The following is a 21,016-nucleotide window of genomic DNA, read 5'->3' on the forward strand; positions in this document are numbered from 1 at the left end:
GAGCCCTTTAAACAGCAGCACACTGCATACACTGTGGAGCAATGATTACAAAGGGAAATTTGCAGTGTAACCCAAATTTATCAATTGAAGCTCCATCCAGCCCATGCTCAGAGTTGGCGTTTAACACAGCACTGCACTCCAGGCACTACTGGCTAGAAGGAGCAAAAAAATGCCAGCTGGCTTACACAGCTAAGATGGGAAATACTCATCTGGCAAAACCAAAATGGGTTTGTAACCTGATTCAGGGCCTCTCTGAACTAAGGTGTAATTGCTTTGTTGTCATCTCCCACTTAGATAAGAGAAAATCCACATAAACAGAATTGCCAGCCCCAGAAACAGAAGAGGGTCCCCCCTCACCTGCAAATGTTTAATATGGCAAAAGTGCCAGCAGGCAAATGTGTCAAGAAGAGGGCCTGTGCAATCCAGATTCCTAAAAGGATATGGAGCACTGGGTTTTAAAGTTACTGACTATTTTCAGTACACTTATAAAAAAAAAAAAGACGTTGAAGCAGGCTGATGTGCATGAGTCAGAGGGAGGCAAAGTCACAGTGGTGGTCTTTAACAACTCAGATCTGACAAATCCTATTTAGGCATATAATTAAAGTCTGGGTTGTAATAAAATAATTCCATAAAACCTCCACCCTCCTCTAGTCTTCAATTAGCAACATGCATTTAATTAAAGGATATTGTTCCTGAACCAGAAAGTTTTGTCTTGCTTCTTTCAAGAATTAACATCAACTCTTTCTCTGTGATGGTGAAGAGCTACACCAGGGGAGTATGTTTCTTGAAATATGTCAAACAAAAGACATAATTCATCTTCTTCTCCTGTATTTTGTGATACAATTTGGTGCACAGATATCTCCAAGAGAGAGAATTCTTGTATGTTTCAAGCAATATCTGGATAGAACATTAAAATTTTCTATAGCTATTACACTTTCAATTGATATAAATGACAGAATGGGCCAGCCTTGAGGAACTAATTACGACTGAATTCTGCATGAATTCCAATGAGGAACACAAAGCAAGAAAGCAGAAGGGGGAGGAAGAAGGACAGTAGCCACAAAAATATGCAGTTGCTCAGCACTGATATGTGAATGGCAGGGATTAATAATTTAAAAAATATTTTTAATAAAACTACATAACTACTTGCAGATTTTCTTGGCCTCTGCACATAAGTACATAAATGTCTTGCAGATAAAAAGTACTGATGTCCGTCTTGTGGATGCCTTAGCAGAAGTGAGTGTTGAAAAGGGAATTTAACACTGAGAGAGTCCCCTAAGCCACGTGGGGGTGGACACTGCACACAGGGTATGTGGAAGAGAGCTGAAACAGAGGCCCACAATGGGCTCAGGGCTGATGCCACTGCAGAAGAAACAGAGGATCAGGAAAGAGATCTGAGGAGAGCAGACAGACACAGAGAGACTCTGGACTTTGTGGCCATAACTTCCATTGCAAATCCTGCAGAGACCTCAGAATGGTCATTAAATGTCTTTCTCCCCAGAGAAGGGTGAGGTTTGTCCCTTACAGAAAACTTACCAAGAACTAACCCATCTCGAGGAAACTCCCATCTGGAGTCATAAGGCAGTTGCATAGGGTCCACATAAATGTACTCATGGCCATCAGGGCTGATAGACTCAATGACTCTCCATCTGATCTCATACCTCGGCTTCTGCAGAGCACATTGAATGCAAAACCAACCATTAGTTCTGTGCCTGACTTTAGAGCGGATCAAAACCCAGCAGGGCTCAGCACCCAAATGAAAATATTTTTCTACATTACCTGTTTCCATATGATGACCAGGACAATCAGTGAAATTATCACAATCACTAAAAGCACTAAGACAGCAGCAGCCACTGTTAGCTCTGATCTCAAGGCTGTGGAGTAAAAAGATAGACCATATTTTCCTCCTGAGCCAAGAGGAACCTGACACACACATAAGACACCCACCTCCCCATCACTGCCTTTCCCGTGTCTTGCAGATGTGGCAGGAGCAGTTCCTGAGGCTGGTGACTGTAAAGCCTTTCCAAGCCCAGAGCTTCTCTGCTGTTTTGTTTCAAAACCAAATGCAGATTGTCTAGAAGAATGTCCCCTAGCCAGTGCTAATAAAATGGTAAAATGAATTATGGAACCACATAATAAGCAAAAAGCAGATCCACCATAAAGACCTGTAGAATGCCTCATCCTCAGCAGTTCCAGGTTGGAAAAAAATCCATTTTAATTTACTATCTACAACAATTCATGTTTTTATCCATTAGGACTGAACTGGGATGTGTTAGAGCAGGGTCAAACTGGCTCTGTAGCTGCGTAGAAGGACAAAGAGAACTCACTGGGAGCCACAAGCTTCAGTTCTCGAGTAACGGCACCAAGGTCATTCCTTGCCACACATCGCACAGCCAGGGTTTCCTCTACCTTCTGGAAGGTCACCTGGCTTTCCACCATATTTTTCTCATCCAAGTGGGCTTCCATGTGTATATCAGAGATATTGTTAGTCAGAAGGGTCCATGAGGTGTCATTGCTGCACCTGCAGAGAAGAGTAATGGGGGAAATGGGTGTTTGGTGTGGTCATGGATAAATAAGGGTGAACAGAACAAGAATCACCTTCCCCTGCAAACTTCTTCTGACAACAATCTTTCTAAGGGCCAGAAGGGTCTTTAGACAGCCTCTGTGAAAAACCTGCACCTTTCTTCCCTCAAAATAATTTGCCTTCTTATCCTCCTTACTGCTGTTGATGAGAGAGCCCAACAAAGCAGCCCAACAGGTCTGGTAGAGATAGACTTTGGTGTCACTGTCAAGGAGTTATGGTACTGGATGGATCTCTATTTCTCCTGGAATCCTTTGCACAGGACAAGGCTCCCAGGGGCAGGGCTGGGAGGACAACCATCCCACCAGGCAGTAAGTGGTTTTAGCACAATGAAAGCAGAACTCAGCCTCTTAGCCTTCTTCCATGCATGGTCCCCCTCTCCCTGTAGGATAATATCCTAGGGAAAAAAGCAGCTTTCCACTAGACACAGAAAGAGCCAGCCTGGAACTAGCAAAAATGGGAGCAATTACTCCACATATCTAAAATACTTCGAAGGTCAAAATTATCATTAGGGAGGAATAATTACAAGTGAAAATTTAGAAACACACACAAGTGGTAATGAGGCAAACTGAACTATTCAGGAAATTAAAAATACTCCCTGAATGGAGTGACAGCTACTTCTCAAAGTCCTTACTTAAGCCGGGACTGTGAAATCCACAGAATTGGCTCACTGAACAGAAAGCTTTTATGAGAGAAAACTGAATTGATGTATTGTTTTGTGTAAAAGGAAGGGCACTGACAACCTCTCTTGAAATATAAGCAACATGTCTCTACAAAGAAATAAAAATTATCTAGAACCTACTGGCTCTTGATGAGGAAAACATGGTACAGTAACTAATCACATTAAGCGACTTGAGGATACAAGTAATATTTCAGGTAAGAAACCACTCACTCCTCTTACTTTTTAATGTCCTTGCAAACCAGCCATTCCACATCAGGAAGTGGGGTCCCCTCTGCCAAGCACCTCACTGTCTGCCCACCTGCAGAGCCATGGTGATCATCCACGAGGGCTGAGATCAGAGCTGGAACTGGGAAGGAGTCAGGAGTTTGTTAAACTATTTGTCAGTGCCTACAAAAAAAACACCTTCAAATTTCAAAGAAGGACATGTGTTGTTTGGCTAACATCTTAGCAAGACCTACAGACCCAGCCTCATTCAGGAGGCGCTTATCCCCTGTAGGACAGAGTGGATTCTAGGCTAGAGCAATGAGAAGGAAGTGCTGCAGTTGTGCCACGTCTTCATGTCATGCTAAATGAGCTATCATCCTGCTGTCAGCTGGAATAACTTAGCTGGGAGGATAAAGTTTCTTTTTGGCTCAAGGCCAGTGCAGAAGTTAAAGCCAGGATCAGGGTAGAAAAGCTCCAGAGACTTACACACACGCACTCCTCCGCAAACCCTGGTTCATGCCTTTTGTATATCCACACCCCAGGCAATCCAGTGTGTAAGTGGATTAAGTCCTCTACATGCCATGAGTTCTGGTGGGCAAGACTTTGGGGCTCCTTACCTTGTATCAGCAACGAGAAGGTGTATCTTTTAATCTCATCTTCATTTTCAGCAACCAAAGTATAGTATCCACTGTCTTCTTCCTTGGCCCGTATCAATTTTAAAATGCTCTGAAACCTGCAGAAATGCAAGTTTTTGTTTGTATTTTTAAAGCAGGCATAAAAAAATCATTTTGGTGCAACACATAATATAGGTGCATTGTGACTATAACATTTAGCATATCTAGCATGCCTTTAACTAAAGTCATTGCTCAAGTGGCAAATAACTATCAACATACAACTGAGAAAGAATTGGGCTTAATTGTTTTCTGCAGAGGCCTGATGAAGCCCTGATTTTACTGGAGACAGCTGGAAATTACTGGTGTGGAGACATATTGATGGGAATGAAGAGGTTTAGTGCTCAGGAGCGTTGGAGAGGTTGATGTTATGGAGTAAGAAGAAATAAATTAGGTATCACCCTTTTAAATAGAAAACAAATAAACTATTTTTAAATGCCACTGAGGAAGAAGCCACAAACTGAGGTGCAAAGAGTGAGCAGGAGCAGTGCCCTGGTTTCTGGGAGAGGAACTCAAGTTAGCATGGCAAAGTAAGGGTCAGAAGGTTTTTACCTTGTTTCCTGGACTCTGTTGGAACTGGTAACAATCTCTGTAAGATTTTCAATCAGAGTCACATTATCCTTCAACCAGTACATCTTCGGTGCTGGGTAAGCCTGCACATCAACAACAAAGTTTTTGACTTCATGCAGGTTAACAGCTTCCAGAGGGCTAAACTGAGGCTCCAGGTGAACAAAGCCTTTGTCTGTAAATGAAAAAGCCTTGCATAAACAACACCATAGAACATTTTTGAAGAATTGTGTTTTCCAATGTGTTAATAATTTTGGACACTAAAATAAGACTATACCATGAACTGTAATGACTACTTTCTTATTTTCCTTAACCTCCTTGGTTGCATGCCGGGCAGTACATTCATAATCCCCTGTGTCTTTCACTGATGCCTCAGGAATGGTCAAGGTGTAAACCAGCTTCTGCGATGGGACTTTGATATCATCAAGTTTTATCAGACCTTTTTCTTTCTGTAGTTTGGAGAAGGAAAAAAAACTTTGCTTAAGTAACTGAGCTGAAAGCACAACACTGAGGATCTTTGACATACCTGAAGTGAGAGCAACCATCTAAATCCTATATGGCAGACTTGTTTACTCAGTTAAGGATGCCCTTTCCAGCCACAAGCAGAAAAGCTGTGCCTATGAAAATACACCCTTTTGGGGGCAGGCATAGAAGGATGAGGAGGTTGAGAGCTCACATTTTGTTCACACAAAACAAATTCCTTTGAAAATTTAGGTAAACAACTTGCAAAAGTGATTCACTGCTTATGCACTACCTTTTCCTCAGATATAAAAGCCGCTTGACTTCCCTTTGTTCAGTGTCCATGAAGTAAGATGATTTTTTATCCCCTTCACCAGACAAAAAGTAACCAAAGTAACAAAAAGTAACAAAAGTTACTAGATGCTATGTTCTGCCTCCTCTCAAAACAAAAATAATTTATGTACGAGGAGAAAACTCCAGAGAGTAAAGGGATGGTGAGAATGACAGACCATGTTATCATGAGAGGCTGGAACAAAAATACACTGGGGCTAGTTTAAAAGGTGGCATGTAGCAGAGACTACACTGATGTGTAAGATAGAAAACAAAACAAAACTTTCTCAAATAATTTTTCCTCTTGGGCTTTTAACTTGCTTAAATAAAGGTGTGATTTGGAGTAACAACTAGATAGATTTCAATTACTCCATTCTTAAGTAACCAGACTTTTTACATGGATACTCTGAAATTGCCTGGGACTGGCCCTAGCCGAGTTTCACCGAATAAGAGTTTTCACTGCAAAAGGATGTGAAACTAGTTTGAAAATTTTCAGGGCCCTACAAAAGTTTTAAGATGTTCTAAAGATGTTTCTCATTATTAATTACAGTGATTGTAAGAATCATTTCAGTTTATGCCTGCATAACGAAGAACAGTTAAGATTATAGACTTGATTCTTCATTGTCCTTTATTATCCCCAAGAATCAGGATTTAAGAGAGCCATTTTAGAGGTTCAAGACCTTCAGCAGCAGAGCTCTATTCAGATGTCCAACACACCTAGATCTTTCTATTTTCACAACATTTCTTTCTTTGCAGCAGCACAAGACCTGAGAGACAGCATTCCTTCCTCAGCCATACCTCACCTTCTTCTCATGCTTTGCATAGTTACTAACAGTTTACTTTAACTTTTGGGACTGACTTTCTTTTATGGTAACCTAAAATTGAAAGAACTTGGTTTTCTCTCTTCAGCTGTCCTCATTCAGATAAGAATATTTTACAACCCCAATTGCTTGTCTAATAAGTAACTACAAACTTTGAGGGGAAAAAAAAAAGAGCGAGAGATATTTACCACTTTCCCAGGATAATTCCACTGTAAATTAACCACCTCATTGTCAAACACCACACAAGTTACTACAATGGTCTCGCCTGTTTTGTAGACAGTTTTAAGAGCTTCAATTTCAACAGGCAGCTGTGAAGTAGCTAAGAGGAGAGAGAGAGAGAGAGAGAACTCATTTAGTTTTTAAAAGAATGTGATTTTCACATGGTGCAATTTCAGAGGAAGATTTCCATTTCACTTCCTCTACTGAGGAATCACCTTGAAAATTCAGTAAAAGTACAGCTTAGCTATACTAATATAAACAATTTGTATTTAAAGAATGAAGGCATTCATACAGGCATTGAGTTCAATCCCACAAAGAAATGATCCACAAATAGAAATTCAATTAGAAGTTCCTTTCTCAAATCCCCCTGTAAAAAGGCACTGGGTATAAAAGCAATTTCCCATTTTGCTAATCAGTCTTTGAGATTCCCTTGATGGCCAGGAAAAATGTTTTCCAAACAATTAAATTACAATGTTTTTCAGGCTACCTGAAGTTCTACAGTTCAATGCCACTGGGAAACACCAGTCTTTTAAGCTGCAAGTCAGCAAATAGGATGAAAATACATGGACTACCAAACATTTCTCTTGCAATAATTTGCGAGAGAAGATAAAGTTAGGAACATTATTCTCATCAAAATTGTAAGTAAACTCACAACTAAGAAACTGGCAATACTGCTAGAGGAGCAAGGAGCTCATCATTGGAGAAATACCAGACATAACCCCCTGATGCTGATGCTAATATGGCTCTTATGGTGTGAAGAAAGAACACATTTTTTTTTAAATGAACATAAATAAATACCTCTTATAATATAGATGAGGAACTCATCAGACTTGAACTCCATGCCTTTAACCATTGTTTTGCATGTGTATGAGCCAGCAGGAAAATTCCCTATGAAGCCTTGTTTGGTGTCATATAAAGCATACACAGGCTTGTCTAAACTGTTAACTAAAGTCACTTGAGCATCTGGGTCACTTGTCCGGCAAGGGATAACTGTGGGATCACCTTCTTCTACTAGGATGAACTGGTCTTCTGGTATAGAAGGAACAAAAGGCATGTCTGGGTCTGTAAAAAACAAGAGGCAACAATACACAGTTTATTTATAGCTAGTCCATGTACAAGAATTGGATATCAATAAACACTTATAGGTCATAACTGAAACCTGCACAGTTCATTATTCCACTTTTTCAGATATTGCAGGTAAGGTTTACTAATTTTGTGCAGTATTTCATTTTAGCTATTTGATGTGACATGTAGTGAGACATCTCTCCTAAGCACAAAGAAGGAAAGGGCTTGGGTTCCTTTGTGACAAAGACAGGACAAAGACAGAAAAAGACAAAAGATTCACCCCCACACAAAAAAAAGGTAAAGTGTTATTATTCCCAACTCACATAATTTTAAGTTAGATTTTTTTCCCCCTTTTTAATTAGTAGCTCCTAACCAATATATATGCAGTGGGGAAAATGAAAATAAAATAAAAAATCCAAACACTTTCCAAGTCTAAAAAAGTAGAAATCAGTTTCATGTTGTTTATGTTGAACACCACTAAAGCCACATTTCATCAAAAATAGTTCAAGGTACTTATCTTCATGTATTTCTAACATGTCCAACATTACAGTTATGAGACATAGTTAATTATGGTCACAGCATGTGGTTTTCAAAATATGGTATTCCACTAGGAAAAAAAGCAAACAAGGACCTGATAGTTTTATTTCTTTTAAAGTCAACAAAATACATGCCAGCTTTCCTACCCAGCCAATCCAAAGTCTGAGTTTAAAACATAATTGCATAACATTATGCATAAAAAGCATAGCCCTGAAATCATCTCCATTTGGCCATTCAGAATAAACAAATAATTCCTGCTAGCCTGAAGCTTCTGTGCAAAGCTTTATAATAAAATTTAATAAATAGCAATCCAAATCCCTCCAACAATAGACTTTCTGCTGCACTGGCAGACTCTTTGTAGCAATATTCCAAACACAGCTCTCCATCCCAAAAACGCTGCCAACTCCTGTATTCATTTTCCCACTGTAATTTAAAACAGAAACAGGATTCACCTAGTTTGGTTTTCTATGTGCTGTTAGTGAAAATAGGATATTGTGTGAAGTCTCAACGTAATCCTCCCTGGCTAAAGTGGGTTGCTGCCACCCATTGCCCTTCTAATTCATTGCAGGAAAAACAATTGTAAAGACAAAATTTACAGTGGAAACAGAGACATTCTCTATAATTTGGAGAAAAGGATATGTTTCTGCATTTCTGACATCTTGATGGTTAGCAAGTGGAAAAAATTACAGGGTGTCTCTGCCCTGCAAATCTAGTAGCCTGATGTCCAGAGGCTTTCAAAAACCAAACTAAAAAGCCCTCTTGAAGAAATCCCCATCTCTTGCCTTTATATGCCTTCAATGAGTGAATTACAAGACTGCTTAACATAGACAACATCTTCTGGTAATTTGGTTAGAGCTGCTTGGATATTGAGATATATGTGCCAAAGCTGGCAGCCTCTGCTGAAACATCTTGCTTCAAAAATGAATGCAAACACTTTACATTTGTTGTGGGAAATGGAGAGAAAGTCTTGGAAGAATCACTGTCCTTGAGTCACACACTGTCAACAGAAAAAACTTAATGCCACTGCAAAATAGCCTTTAAAACAAGTCCTGTTGTTGCTTCCTGGCTTTTTGCCCTTCCAGAATCTTCCTTGCCATTGCAGACATCATCTCCTTCAGAACATACTGCAGTTTTGCAGGATGATTTGCAATCTCTTCTTCTCTCTTTTGTTTCCTGTTCAAAATATTTACTGCAAATCCAGTGGCTTGATCTCTTCTGGCCCTGCAGTTGTGACCCTCACCCCCTGAAGCCCAGCCAATGCCAAGTAAGCATCCAGACAGGGCTTTACAAACGCAGTCAGTCGTGGCTCAGCCTTTGGTGCCCATGTCAGCTACGACAATAAAGATTTTCATCCCATGGACATTGTGGAAAGCCTTTAAGCAGATTTCCAGTCAGAGCACAGGGGTGGGAGGGCAAAGCTGGAAATAGGCATTTCCAAAAAGAAGGGATGCCATTTCTTCTGAGTCCAGCAGTTTTCCACCACTAAAGAGAAATGCAACACAGGGCCTGGGAAGGCTGTGTTTGCTTTGAAAATTACAGGGCACTGCATGGTATCACCATGTGTTTAATCTTGCATCAGAGTGGCCAGCAAGAAGACTTCTTTCTTCTCCTTCTGACAGTCATCCCCAAGACATCACCATTGCTTTACACTTCCAAGGCCCTGCGCACACATGAGCATTTTCCAGCTCTCAGTTCAAGCCTAATTCAGATTAAGAACAAGATATGGCCTTCCTCATCTGGCAGCAGCTTTAGTATCATATATGGCGCCTGTTTGCTCTGTACACAGCCTGAAATATCCACCCAATTCCACCCTGAAAAGACTGGCATTTCTGTTAAACCCCTCCTGGGAGCCAGGCAAACCTGAAGGTTGGACATACTCCCACGGATGAGCTGACCTGGCCACCAAGGTCTACTCTCCAGTCCCTGGTGGGTCAGAAGACCTCAGCTCTAAAATTGTGAGTTCATCACTCTTCCTAAGAACTAAAATTCTTATCAAAAAGCATAAACAAATAAAAAAAAGAAGAATATATCCATAGATTCACAGAAGCTTTTCTTGATTTACACATTAGGAAATGGCCCTGGGGTTATTTCTCTTCTTCTGACAGCAAATTACCACCAGCAACACACCTCTTTTAAACATCCACGGTTCACCTCTCCCACCCAAACCTCCAGCTGCAGCTGTGGCATCCCCCACTCACCAGGCACATAGATGTAGATGTCCTTCCCTTCCACTTCCCCATCCTCCACCTGTGTGTGGTTATAATAGCAAACATACAAGCCTGTATGGGCAGCCGAGGCATTTCCTACTTCGAGCACTGTCACGAAGAGGCCACTGTTGTTTTCTTCATGTCTAATGTCTATCCTGTGGTTTCCCTCGGTCACTGGGAACTGCCAGCTCACTTCACTGTCTCCAGAGCATTTGAGTGTGAAATTGGAATTCAGCTGTACTACCATTTCATTCCTATTGGGAACAATAGTTGGCAGAGGAAGCTGGCAAAACGTTAGGAATGGTCCTGCAAAAAGACACAAATAAACAGCATGTGAATACACAAAACAATCTCAGCACAGGGATGTGAAAGGAAGCAGAGAGCACCCAGAGCAGCTTTTTTTTCTGACTATTTCAGACCTGCTGATGTTCCAGGAAATTTGCCCTTGTTAAAAGCCAGAGCTTTGCCCAAGGGATAGCAAATGGCTTTCCTTTGAAATGTTAAGTGTTTGTTTGCTAACTTCTGTTTGTCAAATCAAGAGGTGAAAGACAGACAAAGGTGAAGTTAGAGATAGCTCCCAATCCATACCATAGCTTTCCAGCCCCAAAGGTGTACACAGCTCTACTGCAGACCAGTGAATTCCACACCTTGACTGCTGGGTCACGGGCATGTCACACCTCCTTACAGCCCTGGCCAGGAAACCAGCAGTCCTGTCAGCCTTCAAGTCAGCTCATAGCTGAAATTTGGAAACCACTTACCAAGACTAATACTTGAATTTTACATCTGATTTCAATTTCTGCAAAGGGCTGGAGCAGAAGCTTGTACGTCAGGTCTGCCTCTAGCCAAAATGTACAGAAGGCTTATAGCCAAATAAAACTGCAATTCACCGAACTAGATGTTGTAGATGGTTGGCACTGGTTTTCAGATGCAGTCTCCAGTTACAGTCTGAGATTTGCAACTCTAGGTAATTTGCAGGTGGGTTGGTGCATGTCCAACTTTCAGAAGGAAAATTAGAGGATCCAAACCCTAAAAAATTAGGAACTCACCAAGGAAATGCGTTTGTGGTTTCAGTCTACAAATGACCTGTACAATAAACAAGCACCTAGGCCCGTTGTGTGAAATTGGCACTCTCTGCAATAAACCAACACCGGGAATTCAGACTGTCTTTGAAGCTAATTTCCACTGTTACCTAGAGTTACCTCTCTCTACAGGCCCTTTCTATATTTGGCACCCTGTGCAAAGGCTGCCCTGCCCTCCCATGGCCATTTGTTCGGCAGATGTTGGGAGGCTGGGCCGGCAGTCCTGGTGAGTGTGGCGGTGTGGTGTGGCGTGGGAGGATGCGGGGAGCCCACACAAGCAGAGAAACTCCCGTGGGACAGGCTTGGGACAGCTGGAGGTGGGCAGGCTCACTTTCCCTGCACAGGCAGACAAGTCGGGTGGGAGGCTAGAGCAGCACAGGAAAGCCAAAGTGGCCAACAGGGGCCAGTGAAAGTACTGCCTTCTCAGTAGGTCTTGTCAGAGCCTACTGGAGGGAAAAGCAGAAAAAACAGGTCTGTAGCCAGCTGGCAACCATGTGGCATTTGTTATTGTGGGCAAAAGGAAAGCGAGTTTAAATATGGGTTTGTGAAGGGTTAGGGGTGGAGAGGCTTAGAGGACTGAGGAACATTACCTGTGAGAAAACATCCCAGGATCAGGAATGTCCGTGGGGAAGTACCCATAGCTACCAACAACTGAAACAGAAAGGAAAAGGCAAGAGAGAGACAGTTAATGGACTGACAACTGTGTAAGACATAGTAGGACCCCTCTTCTGTAGCACCCAGGTGCAGCCTCCCATCACTCCACATGGTGCCACAAAGAGGAATGGCCCAGGGACCCCAGCTCACAGCCACAGCCCATGGAGATTCCTGCCACCTCTGCCACGAGGTGCGTGTGGCCACAGACAGATCACAGGCAGATGGGGCTTTAACCCCTTCTCTCCACTGGCAGTGTAAAGAACCAGGTTCCAGTGTATCCCCTTTCAAACAGCCTGCAAGCGGCTCTGCTCCCCTGTGTAGCCTCTGGGACTGAGCCCACAGAAACACCCCTGCACAGAGGCAGCACCCTCAAAGTCATCGATAAAGATGTAACGTCTTTATGCACTAAGTTCCGACCTTTCAGCTGCAAGCAGCTCTTTGGAAGAGAAAACAGATTTTAAAGCAACTCGTATTAGAAATAGTACAACCCCGAGTGATATTTTTGTTTTGCCATTGTACATATGTGTATATATAGCTTACAGAATACAATGTAATACAATAGTGCTTATTGCTTATTTAGCAAGAATTCCCTTGATCGAGAGACGAGCTATTTAAAACAGATGCTGAAATTTTCTAGCAAAATAAATCCATCACAGACTCTAGGCCAGCACTGCCATTCACAGAGCATCTCTTCTCCCCAACAGTGCAGAGAGTCATAGATCACATGCAATCATTTCAGCTTTCAAACACATAATCCTAAGGCATCTGTTTTACTGAGGCAACAATGGCAATCATCTTCTATGTAATTTTTGTGCCATGTAATGACATTTCTACATAAAACCCTCAAGCAGCCTGTTAGGTAATTTCTAAAAGAGACGATGCTACAATGCCTGCCCCCATTGAAAACAACAGATGTTTTGTTGGTGACTTCTAATAGCAACTGGATTTGGCCCAAATCCAATATAGATTTAAAAAACTGGATGGAAGAGCCCCTAACGTGAAACACAGACCAAACATTAAAATAAAGGGTGATGTATCAAGACAGGGACTACTTTTCAAAGGTTCTGAAGAGTTTCTATTAATGCTCTGGTATTCAGTTTCTGATGCTGAGATAGGAAAGCACGTAGGTGCTTCTAGTTATTACAGCTGTGGCAATGCCATATGGGAGCTAAATGCTTTCAACATGCCAATGGGTGTTTCTGAACTAGTCCTGCTTTCCTCCTGCAATGTGTGGAGCAGAGAGCACCCCTTTGTGAAGCAAAAGAATTTGATGCTCCCATCAAACATAAAGGTCTCAGCAGCAGGATTAGAAGACTACCTGCCTCAAAAGCATGTACAAACACCTTCAGAAATTCAGCTAATGGTGCTCCAACAGAGACAAGTCATCTTGCCTGATTCTTCAATTAGCAATAATTGCTATGTGTTTATGTATCTATCTCTTATTGAAAACAGACTTTTGCATATCAAATAATTCCCTCAGTTTCAGCCTCCTTACTCATTTTTATCACATTTATATCCTGCATTTTTTTCTAATCAAGTAACCCACTATAACTCTTTAAAGGTTTACCATGGTCTGCTTTATTGATCTGACTCCTCCCAAAATCCACAAGACAATGTTACCCCCTTTCTGCCAAGTTTCCTCCCTTTCCTCACTGAAAAGGGAACTCTCTCACCCTTTCATGCTGTTTTACCAGATTATTTAGTGCAAGTGATGCAGCACAGGAGGAGAAAAAGCAAAGCTAGCTCAGCTCTTGCACACCAGAAGTTCTGCTGAAGTGGACTTGCAGTACTGCAGAGCTGTATGTGTAAGTGAGGATTGAAGACAAATGATGTAAACACAGGGGATGGCATTTCCAAAGTGCTGCTTTGAACTTGTTGTCTTTGTTGGGCTGACACTGAAATCATTGAGGGTCTCAGTGTAGCATTGCAGTTTAAAAACACAAGGACTTAACTAAATTTGCTTTCTCCATCTGCCTCTTCTTTCACAACCCAGGGCTTTGATCTCTCCTCAATGACCCGTTAATCTCATCAAGACCCAGAGCAACACTTGCTCACGGTGCAAGACAGAATAATGTACTAAGAATTCACCATCATCTGTATTCAAAACCTATTTGCACTGATTTAGTTACATCATGCATCTGACTTAAGAATGCTGGTACCATCGCCAGCATATCCTCACACATCCATGCTGGACTCAAGGTTTAACACAAGCGCAGTTTATGGGCAGGAGAGAGTTTCCTCATTCCCAAACACCAACCTATCCTGGCTGTCTTTATTCACAAGCACAGACACCTTTGTAGCCACTTATTTAGCTCTTTTCCCTCCTTACGGCAGAACAGTTCTGTTTGTCCCCAGCTATCCAAATCTCAGCCCTGGATAAATACATCAGGTTCAGTTCCTAACACTGGTCTATCAACCCATAACTTGGTGTAGCCTTACTGAAGCCAGTAGGTTCATGCAAGCTGAAACCTAGAATTAACAGGACACATACAATGTGAATTTGAGCCAACCTTAATTCCTTGCATACTCAGAACATTGCTAGCTAAAATAGAAACATGGCTGTGTATAGTAAAATCTAGGTGATGCCCTGAGGAGTTTGCCAAACTCTTTGCAGGCATTTGCCCAGGGTTGAGCAGTTATTGAATTTACATAGGTTTTGAAAGGTTCTGACTGAAATCCTGGTATCTCTCTTGAGCGCTTTAGTGTTAAAAAAAAAAAAATCAGAAAAATAACTCTGAAGAGCTATTACCGGTCAGGAGTCAATTTTTCAAACACTAAGTGCCAAGCACTGGCTTCCTATAAGAAAAGGTTTCATTGACTGCACCACAGAAGACAAGGTAAAATCAATGTTCAGAAACTCAACAGAAATACATGTTTAGAAAATCATGCTATTCCTAGGTGAGTGCTCCACAAGACCTAAAGAGAAAGAGCGGATGGGGACCAAGAACAGCCAAGGGTATATATTGTTTTCACGCTGCTGTGAATCAACCGAAGACCTCTTTCAAGGCAGAAAACGAAGCCATCTGGAGGAGCACCGGAGCCTGCCGGGCTCTTTGCTGCCTGCTGCCCGCGCACTGCAGTTCATGCTCGTGGCCACACGATGGCAATGTTGATCCACGTCAAGGAGCAGCGTTTCCTGCTCTCCACCTTAGCAGTCGCAGCCCAAACTGGGACTCATGGATCAACTCAGAATTCCTGCATTCTTCATTTCAGGTGATTTAAAAAAAAAATCAAAAAAAACCCCCAAAAAAACCCCAAACAAACAACAAAACAAAACAAACAGGAAAAGGGAACACCGAAAAACCCAACCAAAACCCCAAGCCTGGTCCCATTTGCTCTGTATTTACACAAGTGATAGGACAGTATTTGGATTGTAAATCTTGGCACGTAATGATATGATTACCCTTGTTATGAGAGGGCTGGGTAATTTCAGTCGTGATTTTGTCAGAGTGGCAGCCTGTCCTTCTGGAAAAGCTGATGTTTTCCAGGAAGAGCTACGGCCAGCCCAAGAAAAGACATTTTTTTCTTGTGGTATATGTCACCAGCTGAATGTAAGTGTTCAGACAGGACCTCCTACAACATTTCTTGGTCCTCAATTTGCAAACTCAACTCTGCACCAGAGCAATGCTGCCCTGAAGCACTAACATGTGGGTCTCATGGTTTTGCTGGGGAAAGGCTCGAACAACAAAAGAAGTCTTCAATGAAATAGACTCACATAAATATTCTCCTAAAATGAGGCTTGTTTCACATCCTTTAACAAATATTTGAATTCAGCATAGCCTGTACATAGAAAAACTATGCCTCAAGAAAAGCCCAAGGAATAGCCATGCATCAAGGATAGCCCAGTACTGGGCTCCTGATGAGTGCTTTGGGCTCTGCAGGACACAAAATGATGGCTGCCTCCCGATGAGCCTTCTAGTCAGTCCCAATTCTTCAGCCTAACCCTTCAGGACAGAGTCCCTCAGTCTAGGAGCTAAAGGTGGTGGGCGATTTGCAAAGTCTAAATTTTCCCTCTTGATCTAAGGAGGGTTTTCCAGACTGTCTCAGAAAAAAACCAAAAAACAAAACAAAAAAAAAAAACCACCAAAAAAACCACAAAAAAAAAAAAACCACAACCAAACCGGCACTTCCAAATAATACATCTCCCTTAGGTTCCTCAAATCAAAGAACACCACAGATCCCAACTCAAGTGCTAAGAAGCACTGTGCATTGTGCAAGAAAAAAATATCCATCTCTGTTGACCACAAGAACTAGGAAGCCTAGCTATTGCAAACTTTTCCCTTGGGTGCAAAGCTTTATAGGTTTGAAAGAGATGAATCAAGCAGGAGAGCAAGGCAAGATGGAGAGAAAGGATCTCTTGCTTTGTTGCTTGTTTTTTTAAGTGTATCAGCAATCCTTGCCACCATCAGGAAAAATCACCTCTCAGAAGTCATACCTTTGTCTTTAAGACTTTAAAGAAATAAAAGAAGACAACTTCTATTAAAAAATTTAGAGTTCACATGCAAAAGTATGTACCACTCTGGTCATGATAAAATAAGGAAGAAAGCAAGAGACGAATTATATGAAGTTATACATTTCAGCCTCATTTTTAGACCAACTGGTATAGCTGGAAATAATCTGCGAGGTCTGGGCTATGCAAAACTTTCTGTCTATATATCCTGTACTTGAATCCTAGCCCAATGCTGTAGTACAGAAGAGAGGTATTTTATTAAAATATTTATTACTTCCTGCTTTCTTGAAACTTAATACCTATATACTACCCTCAGAGCCACATGAAGGTTTCCCATACATCAACAAACTAGTAACAGCAAAGATGGCCCCAGTGCCCGATGGCAGCTGGACTAGCACTCCTCCTTCCTCTCAGGGCCTGGAGAGGAGTACCAGAACAAGGAATCTCATTTAAAAGCAGCAGGAGAGCGCCTGGAGGCTGGGAGAGCTGGTTTGCTTGTGGACTCCTAAATCCCAGTGTTTTGTGAGGTCTCATTTTTCTTCAAACGTTTTTCCCCAAAAAGACTTTGAGTTTGGCTAAACCACTGTTTAGCTAAGGGCCGTTCTAAAATGTGCATTGTTAACTAGAAGCTAAACCCGAAGTCCCTTGCTGGGAGATCTTTTCCTATCGTTTCTACACCCAGAGTTAAAAGTTGGACCTCTACAGTTCAGGTTTTGATGAGACGACGACAGAGGAATCTTTGATGCCTGTCTCCTTGCTTTGATCCTGTCTCTTGTCCCATCTAAGAACACAGAGCTTAGTCAGCCAAGCTGGGGCTCCAGCTGAGCTCTGCATAGGCCCTGGGAGATGCTGAGAGCATAACAAGCCACCCCGCTTCCCCCAGTGCATCCCTTCAGGGGGACAGCGGCCGCCTGCAGCCAGTCGGGACTGGGGTGTGGATGGTGGTGGGAAGTTCCGTTCACAATCTCCAGCCCCCATCAGGCTGCAGGCGCTTGGCAGACCCTGCCAGCCCGTGGGGAGCCCGGGCTGCAGCCCCTGGGGAGCGGGAGAGCTGCGCTGCCGCGGCTCCCCCTGGGTCTGCCCACCCCCGGCGCTGCGCGACGGCGGGAGCCGCTACAGATCAAAGGCTGCTCGGGACACCGAGCAAACCTAGCAGAGATGGCAGCTCCCAGCTACTTGGCTGTTTGTCTGGGAAACAATAGGAAAGCCTTTGCCAAGCTGGAGAGACGACTTTTTTTTTTTTTTCCCCCTAATGCGAGGTAGCCGGGAGAAAGAAAAAGCGGAGTAGGAGAGACGGAGAGCAGCAGAGCGCAGACGTGTTTCCCTACGGAGCTGGTGCTACCCCTCGGCGCTGCTTCACCAGACCTCCAGGCGAAGCACGAACCCCGAGGGCGCTAGGTCTGGAGAGGGGCGGGAGTCCCGCCGGGGGACAGAGGCTGCGTCCCGCCTGGGAGCTGTGGGACCAAGCGGGAGCGATGTGCCCGCAGCCCCGGGACCGGGTTCGTAGGTCCCATGAGGGCCGAGGCGATGCCCTGCGCACTCCCGGCGTGCAGACTTAGGCCCCGAAGGAGCGCTAGGGAGCTCGAACATTGGCAAGAGACGCGCCGAAAACGCCGTCGAGGGGCGCTGGAAACATGCCCCCGGCACTGGTGGGGACCAGGGCATCGCCCTCGCCTCAAGTCCGCAGCCGCCTCCCCGACGGGGTGCGGACGAGCCCCGGGGGCTGGCGGCTCTGCCCTGGGACTGCTGCTGCCTTGCTAGATTTGTCGCTGCTGGCTCCAGAAAAAGCTGTCCAAGTCCTGTTCTCTGGAACGGTTCCTGAGCTACGGGATCCGCGTCCAAAAATGTTGAGCAATGCCGCGAACAGCCAAAAAGCCATTTCCTACTTGCTCCTAGGACTTTTCCAGGGGACTCCAGCCTGGCAGAGGCTGGCAAGTTTGCAACTCCGCGCTTGACAAAATCCAAAAGGTGGCCGCGAAGACTTCGTCCTTCCTGAGGCAGGAGGCAGCGGGGTCCAGCAGTCCGGCAGGGCATACGGCAGGGCTGGCGTTCCCGTTGCGAGAGGGACTGCAGGCTGGAAAGTCTCCAGGTACCAGCCCTGCCTAAATTCAGCATCCTCCCTTTCACCGAGACACGTTAAAGAAAAAAAAGAAAGACGGGGCGCGCAGGGATGGAGATCGGGTCGCTTTTGGGGGATTGTGTGCGCGCCTCCGCTCGGGATCGCGGGGAATTTAGGTTACCGGGTCTGGGGAGCGAGGTGAGAAAGGGGATCTAAAGAAGGGAAGGTGGTGAAAAACAAAGGGTGGGGGAAGGGACTGGAGAGGCAACGGTGTGAAGGAAGCGAGGGATGCGAGAATAGGGGGAGCCGCTTACTTGTTCGATGCGCGTCCCCGCTTTCTCCCCCGGGGCGAGCACCGCCGCTGCCCGCGGAGCCCCGGCGGGTCGCTCCCGCCCCCGCGGCAGGAATGCGGCGCGGTGGCCCCGCCGTCCCAATGTGTTTGTCATTAGCGCTACCCGCGCTGCTCGCCGCCGCACCCCGACGGCCGGCACAGCGCACCGCCGCACCCCCACTCCCCTCCGCAGGGACCCCAACGCCCCCCGCCCGAGCCCCGCGGGAAGGAGCCTTCCGCTCGGCTCAGAGCATCGGGGGGAAAGAAAGAAAGAAAAAAAAAAAGAAAAAGGAAAAAAGAACAGAAGAAAACTCCCGACAAATAAATAAATAAAAACTAATAAAATAAACGAGGAAAAAAACGCGGGAGAAAAGGTGCAAAAAATAAAAAGGTGTGGAAAGTGCCCCGCACCTCTTACCTTCTCCTTTACAATCCGCAGCCCCAATCCTGCAGATTGTAAAACATCCAAAATATGTCCACGTCTTTTGTGACTTTCCCCGCTCAGCCGCGCTCTTTCCCTCTCGCTTGCCCTCCCTCCCGATCCGACTGTAATGGTCTCACAAACCGCGTCCCGTAATTGATTCAATGTTATAGACCATCCTTCCAAAACTAATCATTTGCTTTAAGTAAATAGCTGTCAGGAAATGAAGCCCCCCTCAGGCCCCTTCAGAATAAGAGTGTCCTGGCTCTCCCGGCGCCCCCAGCCCCGCGGCCGGAGGCGGGCGCGCCGGCGGGAGGCTCTTACGCAGGCAGGGGGGCCAGTCTCTGCCTCCAGATTTCGGCAGCCTTGCAGGGGAGGGGGAGGTTGGCCATATGGCAGGGGCGAGGGGGAGGAAAGGGGGAAGAGGGGAGTTTTGCACTGCAGGGGGAGAAAATTTAAAAAAAAAAAAAAAAAAAGAAAAGATCCAAAAAACTTTCATGAAAACTCAGAGTGCTCCCAATTTCATGAATGAGCCTTCCCTCCTCAGACCCTACAGGACGGTGGGTCGGGCGCCGGGCTCGATGTCCACGGTCACAGTGTGAGTTTATGGATGGGGAGTTTGATTTGGAAACGAATTCGCGCTTCCTCGTGTCCTTTGTACACCGCTGAGCTCGGGTTTGGGCTAGAAAGCTGGATGGACGGCCGTGAGCCAGCCAGGACCAGGAGGCACAGAGAGAGAGGGGGAGAGAGGAATCACTAACATTTATGAATGAAAGACACAACGAAAGGTATCCTTCGCCAGGAGTGAGCCCCCCCAAAGCCCGCAGCTCCGACGGGATCGAAAACGCTCTTCTCTTCTTCTCTGCCTCGGCTTTGCCCAGCTCAAACAGAGCCCAGTAATAACCAAACCAGGGACACGGCCAGGGCCGGAGGTGCCGGCGGAGGCGCGGGCAGCGCACGTCCGAGCCCGTCCTGTTTGAACACGCTCCAGACGGAGCTTTGATCCCCGCCGGGGAGCCAGCACTGGGTATCTCTGCTTTGTTGGCCGTCGCTATCACTGGCGATAAGGGGTGGCCGAGGGAGCTGCCGGGGAGCTGCCCTCGCAGCCCTTTTGCTGCAGGCTTCGCGCGGAGCGAGGCGAGCGGGGCTGGCGGGGAGAGGCGATGCGGCGGCCGCGGGAGAGGGGGCAGTGCAGCCCCAGGAACGGAACGGAGCGCAGCGGAGCGGGTCCCTGCCCGTCGGCTGCCTCTTGGGGAGGGCACCGGCCCCACAGCTGCGTCCCGGGCTCTTTCCCGCTTCCTTCCTTCCCCAGCCTGGCACTACCACCACCCGCACCTCTTTTTCCCGTTTATTATTAAACAAAAGTTTGTTCTCAAAGTCAAGAGCCAGGACCCAGTGGTTTTTCTCTTTCTTAAGAGAGGGAGAGTTCAGGCTCTGAAATGAAGATGCCCTGAAGAGAATAGAGGCAGAAACGGTAACCAACTCCCACGGATGCGCGCTCAGGCTGCGGTACCCCTGGCTGGTCTCGCAGGGTCCCCGGCGGCGCTCCCGGCCCTTTGCACGCCCTCCACTAGTGCATCCTCGGCTCGGGTGAGTGCACAACCTCGCTATTGCTTCCACATGTTCCTCCAGGAAATCATCGGAGTGAGATCTATGAGCAGCCCCTGGTCGGAATGCTA

General features: G+C 45.1%; 1 protein-coding gene across 2 annotated transcripts in view; it reads right to left on the bottom strand.

Moving 5' to 3' along the window:
* Window positions 1-19,569, bottom strand: part of PDGFRA (platelet derived growth factor receptor alpha) — a 34,347-nt gene extending 14,778 nt beyond the window's left edge. The window contains exons 1-12 of one of the 2 annotated variants that reach the window (XM_085058949.1): window positions 19,335-19,569; window positions 12,013-12,073; window positions 10,335-10,649; window positions 7,333-7,596; window positions 6,504-6,634; window positions 4,983-5,154; window positions 4,691-4,880; window positions 4,085-4,200; window positions 3,483-3,609; window positions 2,328-2,521; window positions 1,780-1,874; window positions 1,537-1,669 (exon numbers count right to left, since the gene is read on the bottom strand). In XM_085058949.1, coding sequence (XP_084915075.1) covers window positions 1,537-1,669; window positions 1,780-1,874; window positions 2,328-2,521; window positions 3,483-3,609; window positions 4,085-4,200; window positions 4,691-4,880; window positions 4,983-5,154; window positions 6,504-6,634; window positions 7,333-7,596; window positions 10,335-10,649; window positions 12,013-12,061 — 1,786 coding nt within the window. In that variant the 5' untranslated portion in view covers window positions 12,062-12,073; window positions 19,335-19,569. Of the gene's footprint in view, window positions 1-1,536; window positions 1,670-1,779; window positions 1,875-2,327; window positions 2,522-3,482; window positions 3,610-4,084; window positions 4,201-4,690; window positions 4,881-4,982; window positions 5,155-6,503; window positions 6,635-7,332; window positions 7,597-10,334; window positions 10,650-12,012; window positions 12,074-18,899; window positions 18,922-19,334 lie in introns of those variants that run through there. The other variant, XM_085058948.1, reaches the window with a different exon arrangement.
* Between the last annotated feature and the right edge of the window lie 1,447 nt (window positions 19,570-21,016).

The sequence above is a fragment of the Lichenostomus cassidix genome, chromosome 4, assembly GCF_008360975.1.
Source record: "Lichenostomus cassidix isolate B80296 chromosome 4, HeHo_3.0, whole genome shotgun sequence".
Lineage (NCBI taxonomy): Eukaryota > Metazoa > Chordata > Aves > Passeriformes > Meliphagidae > Lichenostomus > Lichenostomus cassidix.